The sequence below is a fragment of the Mirounga angustirostris genome, unplaced genomic scaffold (genome assembly GCF_029215605.1).
Source record: "Mirounga angustirostris isolate CCGP_5_RB_7025 unplaced genomic scaffold, mMirAng1.0.hap1 SCAF_11, whole genome shotgun sequence".
NCBI classification, from domain to species: Eukaryota; Metazoa; Chordata; class Mammalia; order Carnivora; family Phocidae; genus Mirounga; species Mirounga angustirostris.
The window spans coordinates 30,037,891-30,063,543 of NW_026991719.1; the positions used below are offsets into that span (position 1 = coordinate 30,037,891).

The window sequence follows — 25,653 nt, forward strand, 5'->3', positions numbered from 1 at the left end:
GTTGGAATAAAGGGTACATTCCCATGGAAAGGTTTGGTTCAGACTATAAAAGGCTTATGTGTCATAAAAATAAGAGACCAGTTTCTACAGGGAGACATCTCAGAGGTTATCTGAATTGTAGATGCTGTTGGTGCCCTACCCATATGCTCTCATCTTCATCACTCCAATACTTGTCAGCCTGACTTCCAACGGTCTGCAACACCTGCACTTCTTTGCCTGACTTCTCCTCTGGCCACGAAAGCTACTTTGCCTGATTGTGGGGCAGGCCTGGTGCTCTGGGAAATGAACGCTGCCGGCTCCCCTGCCATCACCTCAGCCCTTACCAGTGACTCTCAGATTCTGGCTTCTAAATACCCCACTTCCCTAGTCCTTCCAATGAAATAACTCTGAGGTGTGTGTTGTAAACCGGTTTCCAGAATTTTTCCAGGAAGTTTAAGCTCCAGCTGCCTTCAACAACAACTGGTTTGATAATGTCCTCTTTCTTGCCTACCTACCCTTCTCTGTCTCACTTTTCTGTATCCGTGCTTTTGCCTCCCAGACTAAGTACTTGCACTTGTTTCCTTGTCTTACGTTCTGCCTCTGGAGAAACCAAAGGGACAAGTGGCAAGACCAAATGTGTATTTGAGAACAAGACCTCATGGGTTTGTGTGCAAGACAGACTATAAGCAGGAGGGACTAGAGACGGGAGGCTCCTAGGAAGGAGGCTAGTCAATGCATGGATACCTGTATGCAGTGATGACTGAGATTCCACCAGCAGGAAAGAAAGAGGAGAGAAGGTGAAGAAAAAAGAAAAACGCAGTAACTGGATTCTAGGAAAGGGAAAGGAAGGAGTCACGTAGATATTTTAAGTCGGATATTACCATCAAAAAATAAAGTAGGGGAAGTTCCAATCGGGGAACGGAGGTGTTCCACTATGCCCTCAACTAAGGCAGTAATGGTGGGTCATGAAAAGAAGCTACAGACTTAGAAGATAATTTAGAGACAGAATTGATAGGACTTACCAACCAAGTCTCTAAATAGAGAATGTTTACAAAAAGAAAATGGTAATCTGGAGAATTCTGAAAACATTTGCCCATGAAGGGTCAATATGAAGCGATCTTCTTTTCCTTTTTATTTATTTTTTTTTAAAGATTTTACTTATTTATTTGGGAGAGAGAGGGAGAGAGAGCACGAGCAGGGGGAGGGGCAGAATGAGAGGGAGGGAGAGAGTAGCAGACTCCCCGCTGATCCCAGGACCCTGAGATCATGACCTGAGCTGAAGGCAGATGCTTCACCGACTGAGCCACCTAGGCGCCCCCTTCTTTTCCTTTTTAAATTTAATCTGTAACTACCAAGAGTTGTAGTACATATGAAATTAATTATTGGCATTGATATGATAAATTGTTCTAGCCAAAGGGTAGTTCGATACTGATAAAGATCTGTGAATAGAATTCCTTTTTAGTTTGAAATCTAAGGTGGACACTGGTTTTTCTGCCAAAATCTAGACTCAAAATACCTCCAGTATTGTAAAGAGGGCTGCAAAATTCAAGCCTCTAATCAGAGAGAGCTCAGAGGTGGAAAGCAGTTGCAGGACCCTGGGGGAAAAACAATCACCATTCTGTACAAACATTCATTTACAGAAGGCTTTTTGCAGAAAGAACAGAAAGGAAGTATCATTAATAAAATTAGTGGGGATTCTGTTATTTAAAATCTGAATTAGAAGACTGAGAATCTTCTGCAATTTGTACTAACAGCCTTTAAAAAATGGAAAAAATCATCCTAAGTCCCAGTGGGGCATACAAAAGATCTGCAAAACCAGACAATACAAGAGGACCTAGAAAGAGGCAGCCCCTTTAATTTCACCAACTCTTTAGTGAGAGCTAGATGCCAGTTACAATCCCATCATATTTTACCTATCGTTGTCAGTTATGCAATAAGAAACATGCTATAGTCCTCTGTATTGGAAAAATGCACACTTTCATGATGCGCTATGATTCAGTCATGTTGCACTGATCAATGTGTGGTCTTTATGGCCTCTCAAGTTGCTTATTTCTTTCAGGTGTTGCCCCAAGAGATGGAATAAATGGAGTTACAGGATGGACTCCAACTGCAGTACACAGTTGGCAGCTGATTTCAAAATTCAAGGCTGATTCTGCTCTTGTTTTTCTATGTGTTATACATACCCAAGTGAAGATGGACTGAAACCCTGCCCTGCAACTGACCAGCTGGATAACCCTGGGGAGTCACTTAACCTTTCTGAACTTATTTCTTCAGTGATAATATGGGGAAAATAAATACCCAATCTCAAGATTGCTATATCAGAAATAGTATATGCTAAGTGTCTAGCAGTGTTACATGTGGTAGGTGCTCGATTAATTATTGTTGTCAACCTTTTTATTACAGATAGTATCTTATTCTGAAGTACGGACTTCTAAGACCAGTGAGTGAGAGAGTTGTGGAACATGGGACAATGTTTTAGACGGGCTGCAGTGATGACAAGCTCTTAGCCATTCTACTAACTATTCAGGTGGGTAACAAGCCTCCCCCCCCCCCCCCCAAATTAGGGACTTCAGGGATAAAGGGAAGATGCAAAACCTTTAAAATATGTTTGGCTGCCTTTATGAGATTTGATCATCAGCTTTTAGTAAATACCCTTGGAGTATATAATCTAACACCAAGGCAGTATACCTACATACTAGAGGTGCCCCACGTTTATTTGTTAAATAAGTGAATGAAAACAATAAATGAAAAAAAATCATTTTTATAACTATCAATTTCTTGAGCTGTTTTGGTTGGAGCTTTGTGCTCACATGAAACTTGCTGCTTCATAAACTGTCAAAAGAGAAATGGTTTAAGAAAAATTATGCTAGAGTTAGCTAGTTGTTTACATGCCTGTTTCTCCCTGTCAAGTTACAAGCCAGGCATAGCACATGGTGCTGAATTAATTAATTATGTAGTCCGGTGTAGAGATGTTTCCAAGTGGTAATGCTATGTTTGTTTTGATTTTATGTACTGCATGTTTCAGCAGAAGAAAAGATTATTTCTTTGCTAAAATACATAACATTCTCTGTGTGTCAACACCAAGATAAGGCTGGGTATTATTTGAAAAAAACATTTTGAGAAAAGAAGAGAAACACAGACTATTTTCAAGCAGACCAACATGAGCAAAAAGGGGAAATGGCTCCAAATACACATTTAGAAAGAATCACTAAACTGAATTACAAGTGAGACAGGCCAACCAAGAGAATAAGTATGTTTACTATGAAGCAAGCAAAATAAACAGCCATGATTTTCACTAGCATTGTTTCAAGTGGGCAGATTTTCCAAATTTGTTTATCTTATGCCCAAATCAATAATGGATTATTATGTGTAATGAGTATCTTTTCCAGAAATCGGCGACAGGCAACTCTTTAATGGGTTTTGAGATGGGAGAGAGAAACCTTTTCATGACATGTTTCAAATAATAAGTTTTTACCTTGCTTATAAGCAAAATGAACACTAAACTAATGGTTATTTCAAAAAAAGCTTCCATAAGCACAGTGTCAAAAGAGAGTAAGTAAAATTAAATCTCAGCACATGTACATTTTAAAAATGTAGCAGTATAATGCTTGCTTTAGGTCTCAGCAGGTAGAATATGAATATATGACTATTACTGTAGGGATTCCTCTCATTATTTTATACTTTACTAATACTTGTAGTAGCTAGAGCTAAATTGGAATCTTTATTTTGACCAAATCCATTACCTCTAACTTATGTTCATTTACAATATGTTTTCTGTTACAACCAGTACTTATTTTCACATTTTCATAAATTTTCCTATACTTGGGAAAACATACAGAGCTTTTTTAGAAAGAACTAGAAACTCCTAGTTATTTTTCTAAGGATGTTTAAAATAGGTGCTATAAACAATGGATTTCTTTATAGATTCTACACATGCTATTATGTGGTAAGTTAAAATCTAAATGAGACAGTAACTAGGTAGCACCATAATACTGGATATTTATAAGAGAATGTCTAGAGTACCTCTATACCTTTGTAAAATCAGAAATATCTGAGTATTTTAAAGATTATTCAAAACATAATTCCAGTTTTAAGGAATGGTATATAATTTCAGAACAATTTATCAAAAAATTTTATTACAATTAATTATCTTATCACTATGTTAATAAATCCTCGCTGCAAAGACAAATTTATACTAAAATTAAAATACCTAAGTTATTTCATTCTAAGAATAGAAAGATCCATGATAAATCCATGAACCAAGATATAAACTAGAGAACTGTGATGGAATCTTTAGGAGAATCTTCATGTTGTACTAAATGATTCACAATAGAGATCTTTATTACACAGATCAACAGAAAAATGAATAGTATGGCCACTGCCTAAGATTTCAAACTATTTTTTGTAATAGTGTTTTCTATTCTATTAGAAAGTATCTGTGGTGCTATTTAGCTGGTTTCGTGGGTCTCTTAATGCCATGTTCAGTCTGTAAGAGGCACCTAATGAACAGCTGAATGAATGAATGAGTCAGTAGCGAATGAACCACTAGTTCAAAATTCAGTAGCCTCCCAGCCCTGGCTCTGCTGGTAACTACTATAGAATTTTGAGCAAGTCACTTGAGAGATTTGACTTAGATGTACTTCAGCCCTCTGGACCTTCCTTTTCATGACACCTACATTCCAGTCAGTCTTCTTGGGTATAAAAAATGAACACAAACAGCAGGGGGCAGCAGACTACTTCTGATCTTATATTTTTAGATCAAACTACACTTCAAATCCTGAGAAATTTCATCCGTTCCCATCTTTAAACAGCTATAAAAAAAAAAAAAAATCCATCTAATCTGAGATGGTTCTGTCAGTGTCTTCATTATTGACAATCACAGAGGCTTATTTTGCAGTCTTCAAATCAGATGTGACAGGGTAAATTGAAGGCACCACAAGAATATTTCAGTTGGAATAAAAAAAAAACAATATATTCAAGGCTATTCTTATAGATGAAAATTAAAATACATTAAATAATGGACTGGGCTTTTAGTCTTATAAACCCCCTTTCTAAACAGTTCCCTGATTTTAGCAAAACCTCCACCTTACCTTGCTTCATGTTTTCATCCCAGCTGTGCGTGCTTCCTAGAACGATGGCTGTTAGATTAACGACTATGCCACTGACCGCATACAACTGAATTGTCTGATGGTTCAAGTTATACATTATCATTTTTCATTATAAGCGTGTTTGTTTCCAAACAGATTTAGACCTTTCAGCCTACATATATTGGAATTTTTTCCAGTTTCACGTCAGAAAAAAATACTGTTGCCTTAAGGTCACCAAGGGGGCAATAAAAGGAGGGGAAAAAAGCTGAATGTGAAGACAGTTGGTAAACACATCTGCTGCAATTCGTAAGGCAATAGCCCTGTCAAGAACTATTACTTACTCATGTTTTAGTTAGAAGTTTAGAAATTGCCACTCTGCTCTGTGAAATGCTTAACATACTGAAAACCTGTAATAAGACAAACCCTTAGTTTACCTTAAAATATATCAAATGTCTCTCAATTTGTAGGTAATGCAGCAACCTCATACTGCTTCTGCATGTGAAGGGAGGGATGGTAGAAAGGTTGCTGCAACTTGAATACCAGCTCGAACATAATAAATACACATTTACCTGCTGCAAAAAGCATGACAGCAACAGGTCGGTAGAAGCGCCTTCGAGATCCCACGCAGATAGAAATCAAACCCACCAGGAATGCAATAAGAATGATGGCAGCACCGCCCAAGAGTAAAGCCAGAGTAGCAATCTGCCAATCTGTAAAGAAAAACAAGAAAGTATTGCTTTTAAGCAGTCAGTCCTCAAAGAATCAACAGAATGATGTTCAGCAGCCTGCATCTAGCTGCAGCTAAATACACGGGATCTTACTGCATGCTAATCATCCTTTGGGAACTGAAGTGTTTTGCAACAAAAATTACTATAAACGTCCTAATTCAGAAAAGTCTCTTAGGCTAAGCTCAGCAGTGTTTTTAAGATTTTATTTATTTGTTTGACAGAGAGAGAATGAGAGAGCACATGAGAGGGGGGAGGGTCAGAGGGAGAAGCAGACTCCCTGCCGAGCAGGGAGCCCGATGCGGGACTCGATCCAGGGACTCCAGGATCATGACCTGAGCCGAAGGCAGTCACCCAACCAACTGAGCCACCCAGGCACCCCCTAAACACAGCAGTGTTTTTAGACCAGGGGTTTGCCACGCTTTCCAAGGACTCTACTAAGCCTTCATGGTAAATTGGGTATCCTTTCCATAACCTATTTTCATTATTATTGTTTTTTTCTATTGAGCTATAAAGTTCACAAACCTTAAATATGAAAGTCGAGAATATGATGAACTTTTATATATATTCATACTCCCATATAACCACCAACCACATTAAGATATCGAACATTTTCGTCACCGGGGTTCCCTCGTGCCCCTCCCCAGTCAATAATCACCCTCTCACCCAGGCTAGTAAGGGACATCTATCACTGCGGATTCATTTTTGCCTGTTCTTAAACTTTATGTAAATGGTCTGAACTCTTTTGTGTCTGGCTTTTAAGTCTGTGATATTGATTTTGTGTCTGGCTTTATGTCTCTGATAGCTACCCATGTTGTGTGGCAGTAACACATTCTTTCATTTTTTTTTTTTTTTCCGGTCCTTTCTTATAAAGCCTTCCTTCTCCGTACTGCACCCCCCAAAGGAACCAAGTTTTTATTTGCCAGTCTTTCCCTCCCCTTCTCTAAAACAACTCCCCCAGCAAAATGGCATCAGGAAAATTTGTTACTGTTTGTTTTTCCCTCCTCTCTTTCATTTCATTCTAATCTCACTGTGGTATTTACCACAAGGATGGTCTGTGAAATTAAGTATTCCCAGGGAGCCAGAATGTACTCTAAATAGCTGCTGGCCCCCTTTCTTCATTCATACGTGGAAACAGCAAGCATATATTGACCACATGCTATGTACCAGTCTCTGTACATGGATACTTTGAGTCTCCTATGTGCTGAGTGAAATGTAAACCTCACTGAAATGCATCTGTCACTTCCTATAAAGATACAGAAGTAGCATGACAGAAAATTGGCCATTTCCCATCCCATAAGAAGAGGAGAATGTTCTCTAAGAAGCAGCAAAGTGAATATATGAAAGCACTATCCAGTTTAGAAAGCATCACAAAAAATGATACTGTGCAGAACATTCTTCATTGGGGGTCCTTTGGAAGTCCCAGACTGTCTCTTCTGGCCCTCACTTTAATGTATGTGCAGAAAATGAAAATAGACTTTAATCCATGGTTAAACTGCAATGTAGTCTTATCCAAAGTTAAGAACTCATGATATTTTGATGCTGCACTTTGAAATTACCCCTCCAGAAAGCTTCCAAAGTGCACTCTTTTACCACTCTAGGATAAGGGATGAATGGAGGAACCTATAAAACCCTCGGGTTTTTTTCTCTTCTTTATACTTATATATCTCTGCCTCAAGTGTCCTCTTCCACATCCTTGCCTTCTAATAAATTCTGGATTTATAACTGGCACTGAACCAGAACTTGCACTGCATTCAGGAAACAAACAAGGGGAAAACAGAAAAAATCCACACTTTTAAAATATAAAGGTGAATCCCAAGAAAGTGGAGAGCATTTTTTATGCCATCTATTTGTAACAAAGCCATATAACTTCAAACAAAAGTATATCTGGCTTTCAACTAGAGTTTAAAAGGATAGTCATACTATGGATTTTTTATTCCATAACAGCATGTAGCTTTGAATTTAAAAAAACCAAAAGAATAATCCTTACATTTGGAAGTCTCTAAATTTCTTTGAAAAAGTTTATACATAGCACAATTATTTTTCACTTTACCATAATAGAAATTCTTCTAAAAACTTTCAAGTTGAAATTTCTGAATAAGTAAAATTTTCATTGTATCAAAGTGGGGTGCAAAAAAAAAATCCATCCATTCATCCATCAAATTCTTTAATAGAGACTATGTTGAATACTTTCTAGTTGGACCATTATTTTTATAAAATGATTACTTTTAGCAACTTTCTCCAAATTAAACAAGAATTTTTACAGAATCGATTTTAAGTCAATATACAACTATTCACTCACTTAAAAAAATAACTTAAAAGATTGCTTTTCTGATAAGCTTTCACACAGCCCAATATATATGCATAATGATTTGCCCAGATTTGTGTATTTCCACAGCCCAATATATATGCCACAGATTTGACTATTTCCACTTTTAACCCAAAATAAAAAAATTTTGATCACTTTTCTCTATTTTAAATATCCTCAAAGAATAGCTAAAATACAAGTATTTATTTGCATTTTGTAAAAACAAACTAAGACAAAAAAAATTGGCAAAATTTTCCCTTAAAGGGCAAGACAGTAAATATTTTCAGCTTTGTGGGTCATGGTCTATGTTGCAACTACTCAACCTCTGCTGTGTAGTGTGAAAACAGCCATGGACAATATGTAAATGAATGAGCATGGCTGTGTCCCAATAAAACTTTACAAAAGGGCTGGTTTTGACCCTCTGGCTAAAATTTATTGACCCCTGGTTTGTACTTTATGTACCATTTAACAATGCTGAACTTTTTTCTATGTAAAGGTCTCTCAGACAATAATAATTTCATAATAAAGTCAGTTTGATAAATGAGTAATAAAGGAGTGCAAAGTGATGCTTATCCAATTTAGCAATTGAAAAGTACAGAAAACCCAAATCTCCTTAAATTAGATTTCCTTAAAATAGTAATACTTCATGTCATATGGAAAACCAATAAAATGCAATAGAAACCACAAGCAGAATAACACTTACTAAAAGGGACTAGAACCTAATTAGGAAGGGAACCTCTTACAGCATAGGAAGTAGTTCTAAAAAGTAAGTGAATACAACCAGTCTGATTTTCTTCTTCTTTTTTTTTTTTTTTAAGATTTACTTATTTATTTGAGGTGGGGGGCAGAGGGAGAGGGTGAGATGGTCTCAAGCAGACCCCGTGCTGAGCTTGGAGCCTAGTGTGGGGCTCTATCTCACAACCCTGAGATCATGACCTGAGTCGAAACCAAGAGTCGGACGCTCAACCGACTGACCCACCCAGGCACTCCCCTATTTTCTTCTAAAAGTCCTGTATCTATTTTTAGTACTGAGGGTTGTGGCTAATGAAAGTCATCCTAGACATAAAGTAAAAAAGGCAGGTTACCAATATCACACTGTAATGTTGCTACCCTTCCCTTTGGTCCTTAACCATAGATAATGCCTGTTCACACAGAGAAGCCATTTTATTTTATGAAAGTCTAGAATTGGGCCATGTCTGCCACTGTCCTGGCCAGAAGCTGGGGCTTAGACTGAAGTATTGAGCCCATATCTCTGGTAGACTGTGCCAAGTTTTGAGATTGCTGTCATTATATCCATTTGGAATGACTGACTCAGGCAGGTTGCCCAGGACCAAAGCTTTAACTCGTTGATCAGTTGAACAATCAGGAAGCCAAAAAAGTGGTTCGATAAGGCTACCATAGTCAGTGAGACCCAGGGCACTTTTCACGGTTCTGAAGCTGAGAACAGTGCTTGTGGCATCATGCCTCTTGCAGGAAAGAGTTAGAATCCACTGTCCAAACATTAGGGCCTGCCTGCCTTACGGGCAAGCTAAAGTCAGGAACCATGTAGATCAGCCTGATACCATTTCCTCTTCCTTGATGAACAAGACTAGAATACGGAGAATTTTTAAAAAGTGAAAAATAGTTTTACAGATACCTAGTAATAGCCATTAAAACAATATACGCTGGGCTTCATGTATACACATATACTTCCTTATCTACCAAATGTACATTTAACAAAATATACATATAAAATGTTTTGTTATATACTATAGAACTTGAACAATTTTATGGTAATATTACAATAAATGACCAGAAAACTTGTCTCTACACTAATGGTTTTTTCATTAGAAAGTCTGCATGCCACAAATACTCGCTATCCCATATGCAGTGTTTGCAAAACAAATTAAAATGTCATAAAATTCTCAATTTTCAGCCCCACTTCTTAAAATAAAATCATCTATTTTAAGTTCTCATAATTGGTTAATTTCTACATCAATCTTAGTTCCACAGTTTTATAGCCCTCACAGTATTTAGTCAGATGAAGTGGTAAGAGTCCTTAGAGATTTATTACTCTGCATTAGTTTTACACATTTCTATAAATGATAAACTGACACCATAGCAGAGCAGTGAACATAAACCAGCTCTGCAGAACATCAATGGCCATGGTGCTATTTTACAAACTGCAGTGCTCTGCACAATTAAAACTGGCCATTGTTCAATGTCAGGCCAGTTGATTTGAAATTTGAGTTTGGTTTCCAAGAGCTCTGAAAACAAGTGATAATCAGTCTTGATGAAAAAATGTACATCCTTGGTCCATGAGCCAGGGAGGACTCAAATGGGCTGCAAAGAATGTTTTGGATCTGGAACTCACACGTGAAATGAGGCTGCTGTAGTATATGGCAGATTCTGCTTAAGAGTATAGCAGTCCCCCCTTATCTGCAGTTTCGCTTTCCATGCTTTCAGTTACCTGCGATCAAACGCAGTCCAGTCTGGAAGCAAATGATCCTCCTGACGGATCACCAGAAGGTCAATAGTAGTAGCCTAAGGCTTCGTCACAATGCCTCTATCAGTCACCTCACTTTGTTTCATCATGTAGGCATTTGATCATCTCACATCATCCCAAGAAGAATTAGTATAGCACAATACAATATTCCAAGAGAGAGATCACATTTATGTAACTTTTATTATAGTATATTGTTATAACTCTTCTATTTTATATTCTTATTGTTGTTAATCTTACTGTGCCTAATTTAAAAATTAAACTTTATCACAGGTATGTGTGAATAGGAAAATAGTATATATAGGTTTCGGTACTACCCACAGTTTCAGGCATCCACTGGGGGGTCTTGGAATATATCCCTCACAGATATGGTGGGGGGGGGCACTGTATTTTGGCAGAACTGACACAGTGGCACACAGAAGGCACTGAAAGTGCACCTATGGAAGCCAAGGCTCAAGATAAGTGTGTGCTTCTCTATCTACTAGTGCTTTCTCTAAGAAAAAAAAAAAAAAAACAGGAATGAATATAATGAATATACATAATGTTATACTTTCCCCTGCAGTTACAGAATCAAAATTGGGCAGTCTTTATATCATAACATCAAGTCCATCATTAATATGCAACTCAGGAACTAAATTCAAGTCCTCTTTCAAGGTATTTTTATTAGCTGGCGCCAGAGTTTCCAATGTCTATAAATGCTTTAGTAATCTGCAGAATTGTGCTGACTTACTTTACAGTCTAATACATGAGACTGGTCTGAAATTGCCACTGCATTACGAAAATTCTATGAGCCACATCATAATTGCCAAATTGGAAATTCACATTCCTTTAGGGAATTCGTGGTCAAAGTTAACTTCCAATTTTCAGGAAAGGCAAAATCTTAATGACAATACACTTTCCACACTTTTAAGCCAAAGTCAAATGCACCACATCAGTGCCTAAAGCTTTCCTCCACCCACCTCATTTCAAAACCTTTAATTTGTCAAACACTGTCTAATTTATTTACCTCTGTAGGTACTGTTTATACACTGAAATTAGTTCTACTGTATGTAAATCCCTGAGCACACAATTGCCACTTCTTCTAGGAAATTAGATAAAATTAAAAAGCAATGAAGAAACAGATTTTTAGCCTTAGAAATTCAACTCCCACAATTTGGGTGGGTAGTATTTTCCTAAATGTATTTTAATGTTTTAATACGAGAGTATCACTGTTCTAGAATTCTCATCACAAAGTAAAATATTGATTTTTAATTAACTTTTATAATCACATTCAAATTTGCCGGTCACTTTTATTTTCACCTTTGAAGTCCCTAAAAGACAGCTATATTAACCAAAATGATATCCATAACTGCAATTAAAATCATTTACTGTTCCACCTTGAAGAGGTGACAGGGTAAAGAGGTTTCCTATCATCCTGACACCACCTCACAGGTCATCCATAAATCCTCCCTAACTCACCCACATAAGCTGGATCATTTCACTCATCCCCAGAACACCTTCAGTTCTTCTAAATACTTTTATTCACTTGTTGGGCATATGTAGAGCAAAACACTTAAATTTATTTTAATTATATTGGTAAGAACTCAGAAAGCGAACTCAGTATTGCCAATTCCATTTTATCATCAGGAATGGGAAATACTGGGATGGTTTATATTTGTTGAGGGAAGAACAAGCTCCAGTTACAGAATAACTTTTCAAACCCAAATTCTCCAACACATCCACCTCTTCACAGAAGACCGTGCCTTTTTACTGCCTAGCTCATTTCATTAGAAATTATGGCATTGAATTATTTTCATCAACTGTAATTTAGGAATTTGAGATGAATGCTACATACTTCTGGATTTGGACAGTAAGTCCATATCCTCATGTATGAAGAATGAATCAAAATGGTGCTGTTATTTTGTGTAAAAGGAAGGTAACTGTAGACTTAATAGCCAAAATATTTCCAGAGGTATCAAATGATACACTTCACTTTTTTAATCTGCATGTGACAAATGAAGTGGAAAACTGAAACCATTACTGAGGGAGTTTAAATTTTGTTTTCTTGGCTAAGTTGCATTCTGATCTAAATCCGTCAGTGTTGCATTAATCTTCCACTATTCCATGAGATATAGACACAAAGACAGGCAAAAGAAGAATTCCGATTCTGATTTCAATAGTTAAAATGACCACGTCTTTTCAATCAACTAATATCAAATCTAACATTCTTCATGTGCAAACAAATATTTAAAGCAAATAACTATGTGTCTTTTACAAAATGACAATATAGACACTGACACTGTGCTGCACAAAGTGAAATGGAATATTAGAGAAGCACCCACCTTGTTAATCAAGTTGCAATGATACAACTTAAGAGTCCTACTCTTCAGGCCAATTTATGGATAAAAAATGTGTCAAAAGTGCAGTGCCGACCTGCCTTTAAGCACATATATGATACTAGGAAACCATGCAAATAAGTGATGCAACAACTCTAATAACCAAAATGTAGGTCAATTTTGCCAAAATTCTAGAACATTCTGGTTGTCCAAAAGTACCAGACAGGTTACTAATTTTCAATCCATGACAATTTCATTCCAGCCTTTTGAATTATTTTGTGTGGTGTTAGAAGAATACGCATCTCTTTTTCTTTAACAAATCAAGGGGTGTTTTACCTGCTTCACAGGATTCTATCTTAGAAAATTTGGTGAAAATGCAATTTATCATCCAAATACCATAACATATGGTATCTTCGCCTCCAAATAAGACCGTTATATACAGTGCTTAGCAAAGAGCCCTGCTTTTAAAGCATGTTGCAGAACTTAGACAAAAAAAAAAAAAAAAAAAAAAAAGACACACCATCACTGCTAATGACGGCTGTTTCCTACCACGCACTATGTTAGAAAGCTTTCGTTAGCATTTGATGGTAACTAATATTATCTAAAGGGTACAGGTATTTCTCAGTAGTAATTTCTAATCATACTATTTCCATAAAGTTGTGATGAGTTTGTTACACTGAACATTGTTTCTTCCCCACTCTTAGGGAAAAAAACTAAGGTTACAATTTAGAAAACGTGGTTATCTGGAAAAGCAGGAAGAAGAAAACCCACACCAGGACTAGGAGTGGGTGACCTTCCTCTATTCAACTACAAATCTTCTGTGATGGGTTTAGAGTAGCTAATAATAATCAAAGGGTAGACGGAAAACAGCCAGTCACCCACGATCTGTATTGAGATACCCTCTTAGTAAATATGGGGGGGGGATAAAACTGGCAAGATAGCAGTTCCCTGTTAGCAAACTTCTTTAGACGAGATTATTCTATCCCCCTGCAGAATTTAAACTTTTATTTCCTCCTTTACATTACTTTGTACATTTATATGATTTCATTGTTTAAAAGCAAGTGTTTCATTCATCACCTTGCTGTCCCTAACTAGGACAGTGCTGGCACGCAAACTGGCTAATTCTGTACCAGGATAATGCCTACGCCCTGCTATGAGGTCAGTGAATATGTTTTAATGAAGTTAACTCCTTGGGCACACGTGAGAAGACAGGAAAGGGGAAAGGTCATTTCTCTCTTTAAGTCACCTAGTGGTGCTAGGAATAGACACCAGGTCGCATTCACAAAGTACTATGGCAACATTTTGATGAACTTTTGGTTTAGGAACCTTAAAACACGAGAGCAATAAAACCCCCTTTGATGGAAATTTGAGTTCTTTTGTGGGTGTGCCTTTTTACACATTGATGATATGTCACTCATGGGTCCCAGCTTCTACGTTTAAACATCTTTTTGCTAATAAACATATATTTTGGAAAGAGAATCAATAGGTGACATTATGTTGAAACATGGCTCATTAAACTATCATTTAAAAATCTCCCAATAGTTTAAAAAAAAAAAAAAAAAGAAACACAAAAATCTCCCAATAGTTAATATAAGCTGCTAGAGACAAAAAGACTCTAGGTATTTTTCCTTGGTTCTTTGGGAACCATGGATGCCTCGTTTTTTATTTTTGCTTTGTTTTGTTTTTTTTTTAATGGGAGTCTTTAGGCAAGAAGACTACAACAGAATAGAAAATTGATGGTCTACTAGTGTCTCAAAATCCCAGACAAATATAGAAGCAAAAAGGGCAAGGAAAGGTGTCCTTGTCTAATTTTCAAGGGAGATGATCCAATACTTTGAAAAGACTGGTAAGATTTAACTGCCAGTACCTTTGACATATAAGGATGAAATTCTGTTTAAGGAAACATCAGTCTCTTTTGATAAATAAATGTAATTAAAAAAAAAGCCAGGATGCAGTAATAACTTGATCTAGTGAAATTTATATTCATTTAATCAATTTAAAAAACTTAAATGGATGCCTTCCACATACTTGCAATTATGATTCAACTTAAAATTAAACATGTTTTAAAGCATCCTATCATGGCAAAACTTAAAGAAGTTTTGTTGATTTTTAAGGACTAGTCATGCCAACAATGTAGATTTGATGATAGAAAACATCTAAAACTTCACAGACTTACTGACATATGAGTCTATCTGAAGATCGTAAATTCTATGTGAAATCAAATCTTGGATGATTATAAAAAAGTAGACATCTATTTCATGTGTAGTACTTAACCTCTGCATCCAAAGTTCCATACATGAGAGTACTCAACAAACCTTCAAACACCAAAAGATAGTTACCTGCAATGTGACAGGAAAGCTTGAAAACGCACCCTGCAAAAATAGTTCAGCCAAGTACAATTCCTATTGAGTCACTACCATTGCATCTTCCTCATTTTTTCTTATCCATGCAAGAAATTTGCCTGGGCAGGAATACTTTTATAATCTTTTCTACCCCAAATGTGCTATGATTCTGCAATTCAATATATGGGCAATTGTCAGGAAAAGAATTTTGTTATTAAGGGAAAAATAAGCAAACAAAAAATAATTCTGCAACTCCAACACCTTTCTAGTGCTACAAAACTTGGCTCGTGTCTGAAATTTTAACATTTTAGTGATCGTGTACAAAGCATCTATCTCCTCAGACTCACACAGAACTTTCTTAAAAAAAAAAAACTAAAATTTTATCAGCAACACGAAGTAGCAGATTAGACCCCAGATTCTTAATCAGTTTGAGCCTTGGTCATTTGAGACTACAAACCAAAATGGCTTAAGGTCACCTACAGAGAGTGGCAGAAGTTCTCTATTTGTAGACAGGTTAGGTTTTTGAGTTCATTTGATTCCAAATCCAAAGTAACCCCATAAAAGTGACCAATCATTAAAGCCATGTGTTAAGGGCAGTTTGTGCCCAAGCCAAATTTTATACTTATATAATTGACTCAAAGTTCTTTTTTTTTTTAATTAAGATTTTATTTATTTCTTTATCTGAGAGAGAGAGTGAGCAAGCACAAGCAGGGGGAGCAGCAGAGGGAGAGGGAGAAGGAGAAGCAGGCTCCTGGCCTAGCAGGGAGCCCGACAAGATGGGAGGGGGGGGGCCCTCCTCGTTCCCAGGACCCTGGGATCATGACTTGAGCCGAAGGCACCCAGGTGCCCCTGATTCAAAATTCTTAAAGAAAGTAGCTATGTAGTTGTCTTTGTTCTTCAGAGGCAATAAAGTAAGAATGCAGACTGGCAGCTAGACTCCAGTGTCAGACTCTAGGCCTCAAAAGTGGCCCAACAGCATCTCCCATCCTACATGTTCTTCTATAATGGGACCTTGCTGTTCCTCCATCAAGAGGTGGAGTCCAAATTCCTCCCCTGGAATCTGAGCTTCCATATGGCTCCTCTGTGATTTTCCAGGCTAGTTAAGACAGAGACTGGTTCTCTTAGGACCCTTTCTGGGAAAACCGCTCATTCTGTAATAAGTTCGACTACCCTGGGACCACCATTCCAGTAAGGCCGGTCCCAGCGGATTCCAGTCTCCCAGCCATTTCCACCAAGGTGCCAAACCCAGTGAAACCATTTGGAAGAAGATCCTGCAGTTCCAGATGTTCCAGTCCCCAGCCATTCAAGTCACCCTCAGCTATGTCCCCCAGACATCCTGGAGCCCCAGATAAACCATCCTCATTATGCCCTATCTGAATTCTTGACCCACAGAAGTCATGAGCATAATAAAATGATTGTTGTTTTGTACCACTAACTTTTGAAGTGGTTTGTTTCCCAGCATTACTAACTGGTACTCTCTTGGAAAAAATGTCTCTACCAACGACTGAAAACTTGGCAAACTTATAAAACGCCTGGTCTCTTCAGTAACATATAGGGATAACATTAGCTACCTTGCAAGTTTACTGTGACATTGGGAATAATGGAGACGTCTGCCCTGTAATAGTACTAACAAAAAGGGTAGCTATTAGATAATAGTTTTGTGATCCTGATCTACCAAGAGCATAGTTAAATGCTTGGTAATGCATAGCAAAATTTAAATTTGAAACTCACAGCATACTTCATTATTCAATGCAAAGAGTTTACCTTTTAAGGGGGTGGGGGGAGTCCTCAATTATCCAAAAAAAAATCACTTTGGGCTTGTTTTAATGAATATATAATAAGGAAGAAACACAACCCTAATGAGCAGGTATTTTTATATATTTAATTTTAATGACAAACCATTTGAAGCCATTAAATTGTATGAGGTCACATGAATGGTAAGTGGCCAAGTTCAGGGCAGTTTGAATCTAAAGCCTCCTGTATTCTCAACACTACTCTGCCCTCCTACAGGTTTACATTATAATTTAGCATAGTTCATATAGAAATTTACTGTGGTATTTAGATAATGTATTCCAGGGACTTATTTTGAAGCATCTACAGTCCTTTTCACTAATACATCTAGTAGTACTGGATGTATCTTTGGTCCCACTAAGTAGTCTTACCATTAACAGAAACTTGAAAGAAATTCCTATATTTGGTAATATATACCAAATATATTCCTGACAGCAGGCAAAATCTATTGACTAAGATGTGCTTTTGTTTGCTTTGGTTTTATTGTGAAATGTTTTATGAAAGACCAGGCTTCTCACACACCCATCAAATCCCTTTGCTGACAAAAGACTGATCTAAATGGTTCCCTGGAGATTACAATCATTCTATAAATGTGAGCAAAAGAGGAATTATATCTGTCCACAAATTAAAACATCCTTTGTAGAAGTCAATCTTGGGAGCTTGAAAATCTTAGGAGATGGTAAAAGAAAAGATCGTGAAATAAGTTATACTTGGTTTTCTCCAACTTATTGAGAAAGTTTTGGTGCTGAGTGCTACTCTTTGTATAATTTTCCACCCACCTATGCTGTGTAGGTTAAATAAAACTGCATTTGTTCTACTTACGTTCTTTTTCAGGAAGCCAGAAGAGGGTCTAACTGTCTGACCTCCAGGCCTGCAGAACTATTTGTAAACACGCATCAATATCAACTCATTTCGAGCAAGAAGCTGAACCTTTCCTGGAGTAAATCACACTGTGAGGTTTCCCAATGCAATTCTGTTTCCCTATGAAGTATGGATTCAAATTATGCACGAAGGACGTACACCTGAATTCAGAATCACTAAACCTCAGATTTTCTAAGATTTGCAGTTATTTAGGCAGTTTGGTTTATCTTAAACTACAACCCAAGGTGGGTTTTCTTACAAAGCCTGTTAAAGCGGAATTTTCTACTAGTTTTAGGAAAATGAGCTACATAGAAAGCACTCTTAAGAGAACCTCTTGTCAACTGAAAATAATAATATTCACCTGTTATTAGCATACGGTGCGCACTGCCATTTCAAAACTGCCAGTGACTCATGTTACAAATGAAGCTATTTTTAGGACAGTGCACGAATGATGTTAACAATATTCCTTGAAAAAGGCACTATTTGATCAAGTATTTCATGGATGGAAAAGATGCATAGATTCTATAGATGGAAAGATGGATAAATGCACTTGTTATATCCTAAAATTACTCTTAGTAAAACGCGTTCATTTGGCTATCTGCATGTCCTTGCTTTTTGCTCGGTCAATAAATCACATGGACGTCAAAAAAGGAATCTGCCTTATATGAAACAGCTACATATTTATAAATTTTAAAGCCACCCTAGAGGTTATACAGCACATTTTATGTCAAGTTTAGGGCATCAGCATTCTCTATCCACTTGAGCAATCCTATTTGCACTAAGGATTCTTTTGCAATGGCTACGAAATTTTAACAACTATATTCTAAACAAAAGTTATCAAAACTAAATGTGAGTAAGCAAAAGCCAAAAACACGACTACCATTTAAAATAAGCTGATTAAAGATTTATTAAGAGGCTGCACAAATCAGTAGTGGGGAAACTATCCTTAGAAATTCTGTGGCCGGCAGCCATGGGAGCACCACCTATTCGAAACTTCCTAATAAGCATACTTTATTATTATTATTATTATTTTGTTTCCACCGCGAATGACACAGTCTATTGGCCATTTTTCTCATTTGTCTTTTTGGGAAAACTTATAGCTTTAGATGAATGCCTGGACTGTCCCCCTACACTGAACTGGGACACCAGAGAAAAGCATTACAGTTGACTGACACCCGGATTACTGGTTCGTACTAGAAGTGCTGACGCAACCTTCAATACACCAGGACACAAAAGGCATGGTTCTGCTTTCGCTTAAAACCATAAAGCAGGTTATAAGCAGCAAACAACGCATATTTGGTACCAAAATTAAAATGCAGCTTTAAAAATAATGGCTGAGGGGAAAGTTTCCGTAGGAACTGGGCCTAATTAGGACATGCTGTCGTCAGTAGAAACATTCCTGAAATTTCCCTTCTGTAAATACAAGCTCATCTCTTCATAGTAGTTTTAATTCTAATTAAGACAAAGGTTTTTAATTAAGCCCCGAAGATCCTGGGGAAGGGCCTTCAGTAAAACTGTCCTTGGTGGCTCCTCCCGAGGTAATTCATTTCAAGAGACAATGAAGTGGATCTCTTAAAATCTTCAGAGAAGACATTTCCCTCTCTGCTTTCTGCTACTCCACACAGCAAACAGACTGAGAAAAGCTGCCTGCCCTCTGGAACAGGCAAGAGAAGCATTGCTCGCTTCAATTCAAGCTTCCCTCTTCATTTCAAAACATTTGTGGATAGAAGCTTCAAGTTCACAGAACATTTTAAGAAAGCACATTTTGTGAAGTGGGGGAGATAGAGCAATTTTCCATATTTTGTTTCCTTTCCTCCTGCACCCCCCACCCACCGCCTTGGAGAGGAAAAATGAACTGCTACTACATAAAGAAAGTCAAGAACTTGTTCCAGTTAGCCTCAAACAAAACCATCTCTATGCCTCCCACGTCATTTGCTCACCAACTACACTTTTTTCTGGGATGAAAACTATCTTAAGCAAAACAGAACTGAAGCTGATTTTCAGGAACCCAAATAGAAATAAATGCTGTGGTTATGAGTTTCAGCAGAAGGGTAGGATAACGGGCTTGGGGGGAAAAAAAATCAGAAACTGTCCCTGCCTCCAATTTCTACCTCGTAGAGACCTCTTATCTCTACATTTGCTTGAAGCTTGAGTCTCCCTATTTCCTTGCCTGGGGGGGGAGTTGCGGGGGAAGCTGAGATAAATGGGTATGGAGGCAATTAAGGAGAGATTAGCAAACACTGCGCACTGCTCAACAAACTCGGGTTGGCTTCTCCCCATTCCCCACATTCCTGGCCAAGAGAAAAGGATACGGGTCTGAAAAGAAAAGAGGAGTAGAGGCTGGTTTCTCTAACCTATCTGAAAAGTCTTTATGCAATCAGGGGGCTATTATTTCAGGAGACAGGAGAAAGGGGCAAAAGATTCCCGTTGCTAAGGAGACAAGCTGAAGCTGGCATTCCTACATAAATTTCCATTTCTATTGGAGAGGGGAAAGAAAAGATATTTTCTCCAAAGTTTATTTGGATCCCCTGGTTACTGAAGAAAGGCATTTTACCAATTTATTTTATCTTTAGTTGTAAACAACCAACCCTGAAAGAATTAAAAGACCTAAATGTTGACCTCCTGCTGCCAACCAGTCCCCTCCACAGTGAATTAAGCAACAAAGACGAACCCCGTCAATGGGAATTTTGAAGTAAAATCAAAGAAGAGGCCTTTTGTAAACAGAAAATCAAATTTATGAAAGAAACTTAATCAAGTGAACTAATCTTTCTTGAAACAAGAAACCAAGACAAAAGTAAATCAGGTTTGTGTGGCATTTGTGCTATTTCAACTTTCTTGGAACTTGAAACGTCTCCAGTAAAGCTTCATAAATAGTCCCAGAGAAGACAAACTGTCACGAAGGAATTTAATCAGTTTCTTAGGGGTACGCGTGGGTAAGTGTAAAATCACGGGCAGGTCCTCTCCCTTTATTCCCCTTTCTCTGCACTGACACCAGCAGCTGAATAATCAAGATTAGCGAGGAAAAGGGTTTACTGCAAGAAATCGGAAATTGGCAGATTTCTGCTAACGGCGGCGTAACTGGGACGCAGGGGAAGGCAACTGGGGGTCAAGGAGAGAGTAAAGCCCCCCCTTGGGGCTGGGTAGCCCCAGTGACTACCTTCTTCTCCACCCTCCACCCCATCCGTTTGCAGCTTCCAGTGCTAGCTGAATAAGCCACAACTTTCCAGGCATCTGTGAGTAAGTAGCTCATGGAGAAAGGAAAGGTCTGAAGGAGAGAGGAGGTATTTGGAGAGGAAGAGAAAGAAGGGCAACTCACAACCAACGACGTGTCACCAAAAAAGGAAAGGAAATTACTCCTGTCTCTGTTCCAACTCTCCAGATCCCTCAAAAATTTAAGGAAATAAAACCCAAACCGAAACTCCCCGGGGAAAACCGAGACAAAGTGGAGTAGAGCAGGCAGAAACGTGGGCACCAAGAGGTAAACTCAGGCAAATTCCTCCTTGAGAGAGGAGGGAGAAGAGAGCGGGGAAGACCGAGCAGAGGACCCGGGGCGTCTTGGTGGAGTTGGGGCGGTTTTGCCTCTTTCTTAACGTGAGTGGGGAAGGCGTTGCGTTTTTAACGCAGCCCCACGGCTCTCGCCTCGAAGGGTATCAATTAGCCCAAACAGCATACGTGTTACTCCAGAGCCCGAGGAATGGCCACGGGAGGACGGAGAGGGCGCGGGGCGTCGCACTGGGTCTGGCGACCAGGACCGGGGAGAGACGCGGGCCGGCTATCAGGGAGGCGGCTGTAGCGCAAGGGTCCGCGAAGGGCCAGATGGAGCGGCGCGGACGAGGGTAGGCGCACAGAAGGTGGGGAGAGAGGCGGTGGCCGTCCGGGCGGCGGGGCACCGGGCCGTCCGGGGCGGGGGGCGGGAGTCGCGGCGCGCCGGGCTCTCACCGCTGCTGAGCGTGGAATCGCAGTGCCAGCTGTCCAAGCTGGCGGGCTTCCGGCAGGACTCCCACAGGGACAGGTAGTACTGGTGGTCGGCCGTGACCCAGGCCGGGCTCAGCACGGCCCCCAGGTCCAGACACAGCGCCAGGAAGATGCACACCAGCCCGACCAGCTTCAGCGGGGTCAGCACCGACACGCGCACCTCCTCCATGCCGCTGCCCGCCGAAGCCATGCCCCGGGCGCCGCAGCCGCCCGCCCCGCCGGAGGCGAGGTCGCCAGGCGGGTCCGGAGAGCGGGGAGCCGGACCTCCTTTGGAGGGAAGCAGCGAGGCCGCCGCGCGCCGCGAAGGTAGGTCTGCGGGGACTACCGGCCGGGGTGGCGGGAGGGAGGGGGTCTTCGGCAGCCGCAGCGACGCCTATCCCGCCGGGGACCTTCGCTGCCAGCCCCGCGCCGCGCTATGCCGGCGCCTGCTCCGCCCCGGCGCGGCCAGGCTAGCTCCGCCCCGGCCCCTCCCCGGGCTGCGGGAGGCGGTGCCGAGCGGGGAGGGGCGGTGGGTCCGCACCCGGGCGGTGTCAAGCTCCGGCTCCCGCTGCGAGAGGCTAGCGCCGCCCCGCCCCTTGCTAGTGCGCGAAGCGGGTCTCTCTTCTCTGAACCCCGTGCGTGGCGCGCTCGGAACGAGTTGTCTCCTCCACAGTGTCCGGCACGCGCGGAGCCCAGAGCGAGCCTTTCGCCCCGGACGGGCTGCGCGGGGCAGTTCCTTGTAGCAGCTTGGTCTCCGGCCCCTGCCTCTGGCCTCTCTCGCTCCGGGGTCGCCTCGCTTCCCACCCCCACCCTCCGGTGTCACGTGGGTTTCCTTTTCTTAGCGAGCCTGGGTGGGTCCTTTTCTGGAAGGCGTCAGCTGTAGATTCATAGGTTTCTTGGGCTGTGGCCGTTCTAGCAAAGAGCAGTACTCTCTGTGGGTCTCTCTGATGTAAACCCTCCCCGCCGCCCCCCCCCCCCAGCCAATTTCTCCTCCCGGGGGATTTCGAGGAAGAAGAGTGACAAAAGGCATAGTCCTCTTTTCAAACCCAGGACGGACTCAGTCTCGGACCCAGGAATCCCGCAGTTTTTCCTATTTCCCAGCTTTCCCCCAATCCTGCCGTCGCTTCTATTCTCTGTGCTCGCCTCCTTTTGCGCCCCCTATAAAGGGCAATCCAGGGAACGCAAGCGCTAAAATGGGTATGAGAGCTCCTGCAAAATGTGAAGTAAACCTTACTTGGCTTCTCTGGGGCTCTGTTCTTTGATAGCGCGTTGACTTAAACCTTTATTCATTCGGCTTTGCGCTATGCCAAGTTAGATCTGAATTCCTCCCAGGGCATTAACTTATTCTTGTGCCCTCCAAGACCTAGCCCAGGGCCTGGCATAGGAAATGTGGCATATTTTTAAGTAATTAATCTACACACATTTATTGAGCACCTACTGTGCACTCCAAGCTGAAGATTCAGCCCAATATGACCTAGCGTTTGTTCTTAAGGAGATTCACTCACTCTTTTGTTTGTTTTCCTATCTGTGAGGTATAAACACCCCTTGAAATTGACTTTGTGGTTCTGTAATTGACTAGTGCAGCTTGCGCTTGGCGGGTTGTCTATTGTATCTCTTTGACGACTTTCCATTTTTCCTATAAAAGAAGCAATTTATTGAATAGATCATTGAGGATGGGGACGTTCCCAGATCTTTCACCATCTGGAAAATTTGGTAGAAACCCAAAATAGTGGTTCAGATCTGAAAAATGAAAGAAATGCCTCCTCTTTTTTATGGAAACACTGTCCTCGGCACTGTAGGATTTCATACTTTTTGTTGATAACAACTTCTTTCCTTGTAACCACATCTTTCCATAGAGCTGACCACATTTTGACCAAAGCAACATTTTGAATGGAAGAAACAATCCAGTTAGCGTCAAATGACTTGAGAATAATAATCAACCCAATGTGAAATAAAAACCCATGGTTTTTTTACATTTGGAAATTAGAAAATTGGCAACTTCCCCCTCACCTCTCAATTATGATATGTACTGCCCTTACAAAGGAATACCTAGACCACTCTGAGCTCCTTAACCTCTAACTTCCAATAAGCTTCTTGGTCTCCCAACTTTCCAAGGAGAAAGAAGCCTAAGCACTTCCCTGTGAAAACGAATGGAACACTGAAAAATTAAAAACCGGGATGATTAACAGGGACGACCAGGACTGTGATATTTTTCTTTTACCTGGATTTATGTTCGTGGGTTTAAAATGTACATTTGAAAATAACATTTAAGAAAATTTCTTGACTATGCCTCAAAGTTATAATCTTTTTTCTCCAAGTTTTATAACTGCCTTTAATAAGTTTTATTTCCAGTCAGCCAATATTTTTCTTTATCTTTGTTTCCTCTAATTTGAGTTTCCTTCCTTCTCCACTTCCACCCTAGCTGCTCTGTGCACCACCACCCCCACCCCACACACACTCATTTTGCTTCGTTTTTCTGGCTTGTTTTCAACTGCTTACTTGAGTGAATCCATCTTTCTTTATCCTACCTACAGAATTTTCTCTGTACTGTGTCCAAAATTAGAAAAATAAGCCATTTTTAACTACAAGCTCCCGAATTCTCCTGAAATACTCCATTCCTCTGTTAATTATTTTTAGAATTTGCACAACATAATATAGATCTACCATCCTTAATCCTCACTTTTAAAATATGAAAACTTTCAAGACAAAGTATTTTGTTGTCGTTGTTCTCATAAGTTTGTAGCAAGCTCATTTGGTGGAAAAAACAATTCCAGACTGATGTGAGGCTATTTATGGTTTTGGTTTATCTCCACTTAGCATGAATAAATATGCAGCCATGAATAAATATGGGTATTGCCTAAATTTACAGTATATTCACCAGAGTATCCTTTTTTAAAAAACAGGTTTTATTGGGCGCCTGGGTGGCTCAGTTGGTTAAGCGACTGCCTTCGGCTCAGGTCATGATCCTGGAGTCCCGGGATCGAGTCCCACGTTGGGCTCCCTGCTCAGCAGGGAGTCTGCCTCTCTCTCTGACCCTCCCCCCTCTCATGCTCTCTATCTCATTCTCTCTCTCAAATAAATAAATAAAATCTTAAAAAAACCACAGATTTTATTTATTTATTTATTTATTTATTTATTTGACACAGAGAGAGAGAGAGAGAGGGAGAGCAAGCACAAGCAGGCAGAGTGGAAGGCAGAGGGAGAGGGAGAAGCAGACTCCCCGCTGAGCAGGGAGCTGGATGTAGGGCAGGACCCTAGGATCATGACCTGAGCTGGAGGCAGTTGCTTAACCGACTGACCCACCTAGGCACCCCTGCACTAGAGTAGAGCTACCCTATGACCCAGCAATTGCACTATGGGTATTTATCCCAAAGATACAGATGTAGTGAAAAGAAGGGGCACATGCACCCCAATGTTCATAGCAGCAAAGCCATAATAGCCAAATTGTGAAAAGAGCTGAGATCCCCTTCGACAGATGAATGGATAAAGAAGATGTGGTCCATATATACAATGGAATATTATTCAGCCATCAGAAAGGATGAATACCCACCATTTGCATCGACATGGGTGGAACTGGAGGGAATTATGCTAAGTGAAGCAAGTCAAGAAGAGAAAGACAATTATCGTGTGGTTTCACTCATACGTGGAATATAAGGAATAGCATGGAGGACATTAGGAGAAGGAAGGGAAAAATGAAGGGGGGGAAATCAGAGGGGGAGACGAACCATGAGAGACTATGGACTCCGAGAAACAAACTGAAGGTTTCAGAGGGGAGGGGGTGGGGGGATGGGTTAACCCAGTGATGGGTA

General features: G+C 40.0%; 1 protein-coding gene and 1 long non-coding RNA gene across 2 annotated transcripts in view; one reads left to right on the forward strand and one right to left on the reverse strand.

The window, feature by feature from the left end:
- The window catches only part of LOC135361914 (uncharacterized), a 109,905-nt gene extending 88,074 nt beyond the window's left edge, over window positions 1–21,831 (forward strand). The window contains exons 2-3 of the long non-coding RNA XR_010406079.1: window positions 2,383–2,506; window positions 17,864–21,831. This is a non-coding gene — a long non-coding RNA (uncharacterized LOC135361914). The remainder of the gene's footprint in view (window positions 1–2,382; window positions 2,507–17,863) is intronic.
- TMEM47 (transmembrane protein 47) overlaps window positions 1–22,055 on the reverse strand; it is a 29,351-nt gene extending 7,296 nt beyond the window's left edge. Inside the window, exons 1-2 of the mRNA XM_064573908.1 lie at window positions 21,830–22,055; window positions 5,636–5,776 (exon numbers count right to left, since the gene is read on the reverse strand). Coding sequence (XP_064429978.1) covers window positions 5,636–5,776; window positions 21,830–22,055 — 367 coding nt within the window. The remainder of the gene's footprint in view (window positions 1–5,635; window positions 5,777–21,829) is intronic.
- Window positions 22,056–25,653: the final 3,598 nt, after the last annotated feature.